Here is a 6,359-nt window from a genome sequence, read left to right on the forward strand (position 1 = left end):
CACCTGGGTGGCTCGGTCAGTTGGGCCTCTGACTTCGGCTCAGGTCATGATCTCACAGTTTGTGAGTTCGAGCCCCGTGTTGGACTCTGTGCTGACAGCTGGGAACCTGCATCAGATTGTGTCTCCCTCTCTCTGCCACTCCTCTCTCTCTCTCTCTCTCTCTCTCAAAAATAAACATTAAAACTTTTAAAAATAATAAAAAATAAAAATAAAAGCCTAAATATTTGCACCTGCATTCCTAAAAAGTTAGATAGATACATATTTGGAAACTGTAGAAAATCTACATGGAGAAAACCATTATGGATATTTTCGCATTTCCTTCCAGGCCTTCCTCTTAAACTTTGTTGCTTCTCTCTCTCCTTCAATGCACACACACAAACTTATGCAACTGGAATCATACTGTTTATACTCTTAGATCCTGCTTTTTCCACTTAACATACCATGAGCATTTTTCCATGTCATTAAATATGCTTTGAATATGTTCTTGGCCACATAAAATTCCATCCTAGTGATGCACCTGTTTTCTTTTAAGCTAAGACACATGCCATGTTTTCCAGTCATGCTGGACTCCCAAAAGCCAAGGAAAATACTCTGTGTTGATCCACCATCAGGCTCTTATGAATTTGTTTTCTTCTATTTATAAGATGCACCCACACTTCTGGACACTACGTACAATGGAGAGTTAATAAGCAGTCTAAAGATGCCAGGGAGCTTGTCCGCTTAGGTCACCCTGCATCACCATTACAAATGTACGAAGTGTCGACAAGAGTCACAAATGCTCTTTCCAATTTGTGACTGCCACAAATGAAGTTCAAACCTTGCGTGCCCGCCTCAAAAAAGCATCAGTGCCCTTTTAAAGTTGAGTAATTTCGGAAATATGCTCCAAGCTTACAAAAACACCACTTAAAAAGTTTTGCTCTACAAGTATGTTTTAATTAACTCTTAGTTCAGTCTGCTGAATCTACAGAGGACTGATGGAGTGTTAAAACTTTCTGCCAGAAAATTTGGTACTAACCTCTTTAGGACTCGAACTAGAATGTATCTGTAACACCCACTAAGCATAAATGAACCCTTTAATCCTCAGGAGGGCACTGTGGAACTACGTTCTTAGGGTTTCTCCGCTGTAGGAAGGTTTCTTTTGTTCCTCAAATTGTTCTGAGGGCAAGGCCGGGCCTCTGAGAAAGATTTTTATATTTTCATTTAATTTTAAAGAGAAACCATAAGGACCTTTTAAAATATGAAACTGGAATGTATGTATTTTATGAATACTTTCCTATTAAACTGAGCATATTGAAGAATAATTGAGCTGGTTTGTACCTGGAAATTCATATTCAGGTAAGGAAATTGCATTCATGTACTTTTCCGTACATTTGGAAAGAGCCACCCAAACCAGGTTTAATTCTATGATCTCCAATATTCAGCTTTAAGCCTTAGACTTTGATAGTACTTACTGTAAACCCAGCCTTAAAAATGTCTTCTTTTAATCTCTGTGGAGGTAAAGTTTGGCCTTTTCACCTGCCCTCCCGACTGTGTTTAAACTGAGATTCCTGTAACATGCTTTTCCAGGGGAAAAACAAAACAAAAACAGTGTTCAGATAAAATATTATAGGTTTATTTAAAACTTAATTCTCACCTTGAGTATGCAAAATACAAACTCCACAAAATGTTCATTTTTTTTACTTTGTAGTTTACAAATATACAAAATAGAAGTTTGCTTAAATTTATATTACATATTTATTAAGGCAAGGAACTATATAGAAAAAAACATTTGTTCTGCTTAAGGCATACTTGGGAATAAACCATTGTACAAATTATTGCACATCTGAAACCACAGTGCATAACAGACTGTCTGCATAAAAATGTTTAAGTAAACCAGGTGTATTTACCTGACTTAGGTCATAAATGTAGATCGGAAGACAAAAATAGATTTTCCTTGTCAAAGTATGCAGCAGTTTGAGAACTTTGGCTTCCTCATTTGGTACCTTTAGAACCAAGACTCACCAAGCACCATCGTTTAGGTTATTAAAACACATTTTCTGTACCTGAATTTCTTCCTCTTCTTCTAGTATCATAATAATGGCTTTTAGAAGGCAAAGAGAATACAAGGTGATCTTTACACTTATATCGCATCGAACACAATTCAAGGGAATTCTGGTCTTCCCTCCCCCCAACTCATGGATCGAATTTATACCCTGATATCCACACCTTCCAGTCACCCCCTTGGTGTTTTGTAAGTCCAGGAATATTCAAGTTGGACTGAGAATTGGAATGATCGAAGATCCAGTCACAGACCCCATCTGTTCTTTGAGTTGTCTTCTGGTTTCCCTGTGTCTCCTGATTATCCATTCACAAGTTGGCTTGTTGGGAACTTGACCATGATTGTAGTGCTCTCCAGCTGGGTTCCTCCCCTCCCCGGGGAAGACAGTGTGAAAAAAGTAAAAAATACTGAATTCTCTTCTTGGCAGTGTGGGTCATATCCACTGTCTTGGGATTTAAAAGTGCCTCTTCATGTGTAAGGCGAGGTGGTCCGACCTGGAGAAGGCCCGGTCGCACTTCTGGCACTGAAAGGGGCGGTGCCCGGTGTGTTTCCGGTAATGCCTGGTCAGTTCGTCAGAGCGGGCAAATTTCCACCCGCAGCCATCCCAGTCACAGTGGTAAGGCTTCTCACCTGGCAGAGGAAAAGAAACCCGTTGAAGCCATTGCTACATCATGCAGAATTGGCCGCTTTAAAAACCGGAGGCCAAATGTTAAACCGACTCCCCAAGCACCCTACTCTGAAAGAAGCCAGGAATGTTTTTAAACCACTTCAAGGCCATGCTAAATTTCAGATCACAAATAGGAATATTAAGCTTCTAAGTATTCCTTTCGCTTTTTTTTCTGGTGTGTTGTGTGTGTGGGGGGGTGAGGAACCGACATTTAAGCAATGAAAATACACACATACAACGTCAACCTACACTTCTATATTGCTAATGTTTTCATTCTTTTGAGTCAAAGTACCATAGTGGTGGAAGTGAATTTGGAATTGAAATCTGCTGGTTTATCTCCCCTGCCCAAACCAAGCAATTAATATCCTGTCCCACTACAAATGGGTTCAAAGAGCCACAAGCGGCTACTTTTTCTGCCTCAGAATTTGTTATTTTTTAAGATTTTCTTAACATTTAAATCCAACTTAACACATAGTGTGCATTTCTGTTATTTTAATGACTACTACACCTAACTGACCTTATGTACCTGCGCTTACATAACATGGAATTTCCCTGCACTGACCATCTTAAACTACAGTCTTAGTAATCATAACATTCAATTCTTGAAAGTTTCTGAAATAGAATTCTTGAAAGTTCTGAAAATAGAACTTACTTATGAAGAGTAGACCTAAAAATAGCAAAAGAGTGTAAATGTGGGGAGGGAACAACCAGTGAAAATTGTCTAGAAAATTAAAAACTAATAAGACCTATCATTTTTTTGCACTGCAGGTGTCATTTAGTTTTTAATTTTTTTTTAACGTTTATTTTTGAGACAGTGCAAATGGGGTGGGTAGCACCAGAGAGAGAGGGAGACACAGAATCCCAAGCAGGCTCCAGGCTCTGAGCTGACAGCACAGAGCCCAACACGGGGCTCAAACCCATGAACCGGGAGGGGAGATCATGACCTAAAGTCGGACGCTTAAGTGACTGAGCCACCCAGGCGCCCTGATAATTTAGGGTGTTGTTTCTTTTAATCTCTACACTCAGTGTGGGGCCCGAACCCACAACCTCGAGATCAAGAGTTTCATGTACCAGCGACCGAGACAGTCAGGCACCCCCAAAGTGTAATTTCTTGATTACAAGGGCAATGCTTTGCTCAGACTAGGAGAGGCCCACCTGCAGCCTGGAACCTCCCTCCTGCCTTTCAAAAGCCTAAGAGAACTGCACATTCAAGCACTGATACTATCCATCAAGCAAAAGGCTCTTGGGCAAAAAAGGAGGCGCCAGCTTGCTGTTCTCTCCTGTGATCCAAGAGATGGAGGAGATAGACTGTGCCTCATCCCAAGGGAGGCGCTGAGAAGTGTCCACAGTTCGCCAGTGGGGCTGGACACCACCCTCCCTCCTTTCAGCAGCTTCTATTCTCCTACCTGTGTGGGTTCGCAGGTGTGCCTTGAGATGAGAACTCTTCGTGTAGGTTTTGCCGCAGCCCGCATAGTCACAAGTGTGAGTGGCTGTCCTTTTCCGCGGCCACGACCTTCTCCCCCTCTTTGGTTTCTGCTCCTCTGGCATGCAGGAACCAGGTGGCATGAGCTCTAGGGGTGAAGAAGGTGGGGTCAGCATCATCCCCTGAGCCCGGGACGGCGGGCACTCGCAGGGCTCCCCAGCCCAAACTATGAATCCCCGGGACTGACCTTGGTAATGGAGCGGTGGCACCTGTGGCTGCATCTGGTCAGGCAAAAAGGGTGGGTAGTTGGGCCCAGGGTGGGGATGGAAACCCGGGGGGAGCGGTAGGGCAGGATGACAGTCCCTGCTGCTCAGCAGTTCCTCGGCACCAAGGGTCGGGGTAGTCCTGCTGGGGAGCTGCCGCCCCAGGGGGAAGTCGTGGGCTGGCGGCCGGTGCCCATTGCTGAGAGGGGGTCCAGTGCCCATGTGGGCCTCTAGGGGCCGGCCGACGGTGCATGAGGAGACCGCCTCCTGCTTGATCTTGGGGCACATGCGCGGTGGCCCGCCACTGTAGGGCGCCACTACGACCGGGTGGCTGCCGTCCGGACTGCCTTTGCTAACACTGATGACCGACGGGCTGCCGTACTCGCTGCCAGGGGCACTCAGCGACGCCTTCAACACAAACTTGCCCATCAGCCCGCCACCTGGCGGCTGCGGCTGCTGCGGCGGAATATACACTGGGTCCAATTCAGGCCGAAGGAGCTCGGCCACGAAGCCGCCAGAGGGGCTCACGTCGTTGATGTCCGCCAGGTTGAAGGGAGCTGTGGGAGGAGGCACAGACTCCCGGCCATAGAGGAGGCCGCCGCCCGTGCTGCCTGGCGCCACGCCCGGGTCGCCTCCGGCCCGGATCGGATAGCTGAAGCTGCAGGTGGAGGGCGCACTGGCAGGACCGCTGCTCGACGGCGAGGACGAGGATGAGGCTGATGCCGACGAGGACACGGTGGCGGCCACTGACTCCTGATGGGACAGTGAGTTGGAGAGGATAAAGTCCAGGTCCAGGAGATCGTTGAACTCCTCCGTCTCCCTCCGGGGTAGGAGAGCTGGGTTGTTGCCGCCACAAGCCGCACCGACTCCGCCACTTTCCAGGTCGGTGGCCACGGTCGCCGCCGCCAGGTCGTAGGGGCGGCCGGGAAGCACGGGGGGAAGTCGCTTCATGTGGGAGAGCTCCTCCCGCCAGCGCTGCAGGAACAGGAGGGGAGAGAGACCGTCGGTGTTGGTCCCCTGCTGCTACACTACATACTGGCGGGCCGGCCACACCGATACCGCCCAGGCACCGGGACTGGCAGGCACGAAGCGCCCGGGGCCTCCGGGCGTTAGCGCGGCAATCTCGGCCCACGGCCGGGCCCGAGGAGAGGCGGTGCGTCGGTTTGGAAGATGTTATGTCGTTGTCTGCCCGATTGCGTGTGAGCAAGCGCTGTGGCTCGGCAGCCCGGGTCCTGCCCCAGCCAGATCCCGGGGACGCTCCCGCCAACCCTGGAATTGGGGCACTGAGGATCTCCCTGTGCGCACCCGCCACGGGTACGCCTACGCGCCAAGCTCACTGGGGCCCAGCCAGTGTCTAGGGACACAGCCACCTCCCGCCGGTGGCCCTCGCGCCAGCTCTGCCGCCTGCGCGCTAGGGGACGTATGCGGACCTGGGGTGCGCCCCCGGCGGCTCCGCAGTGTAGGGACCACACGCATCTACAACTGAGCCAAGACGCTGAAGCCATCCTAGGAAGACTGCGGGGCCGGTGCGGTGGCCTCTCCTTCCATTCGCCGGGTGGTTCTCGGTGATCCCTGGGCTCCACCCGTCCCCACCCTACCCACAGAAGCCCACCGGACGATCCCGACCTTTCGAGGCAATACTCACGTTATTCGGGGCACCTGCTGGACGCAGTGTCTTCTCCCTTCCCGCCGGGCCGGACGCGAACGTGGAGAAGGACGGGAGTAGTGCGTCGCTGACAGCCATGTCAGACTCACCAGGTGGCTGCCTGAGGGCCGGGTGGGGCGCAGAGGCAGGAGTCAGGGGGGCCACTCGCGACCGCCGCTCGGGCGCGTCCCACCGGCCTCCGGCCTTCACCCCTCCCTGCGCCCCGCGCTGCACCTACCTCATTAATATGGGGGCCCAGAAGGTCCTCGGGAGCCCGAAGCAGTGGGGGTACACTAGCCCCAAAGTCAACGAAGGGGGGGGGG

The 6,359-nt window shown here is 50.0% G+C and overlaps 1 protein-coding gene across 2 annotated transcripts; it reads right to left on the reverse strand.

Moving 5' to 3' along the window:
* Nucleotides 1–1,590: 1,590 nt before the first annotated feature.
* Nucleotides 1,591–6,353, reverse strand: KLF4 (KLF transcription factor 4). 2 transcript variants are annotated; one of them, XM_040481906.1, is made up of 5 exons: nt 6,275–6,353; nt 6,037–6,157; nt 4,376–5,366; nt 4,112–4,276; nt 1,591–2,668 (listed from the first exon to the last, which is right to left on the reverse strand). In XM_040481906.1, exons 1-5 carry the CDS (start codon nt 6,277–6,279, stop codon nt 2,493–2,495), a joined length of 1,458 nt encoding a protein of 485 aa, XP_040337840.1. In that variant the 5' UTR covers nt 6,280–6,353; the 3' UTR covers nt 1,591–2,492. The 2 variants fall into 2 exon arrangements, with proteins under 2 accessions (XP_040337840.1, XP_040337839.1); XM_040481905.1 differs by having other exon boundaries at nt 4,112–5,366.
* Nucleotides 6,354–6,359: the final 6 nt, after the last annotated feature.

The sequence above is a fragment of the Herpailurus yagouaroundi genome, unplaced genomic scaffold (genome assembly GCF_014898765.1).
Source record: "Herpailurus yagouaroundi ecotype Mexico unplaced genomic scaffold, PumYag 160, whole genome shotgun sequence".
Lineage (NCBI taxonomy): Eukaryota > Metazoa > Chordata > Mammalia > Carnivora > Felidae > Herpailurus > Herpailurus yagouaroundi.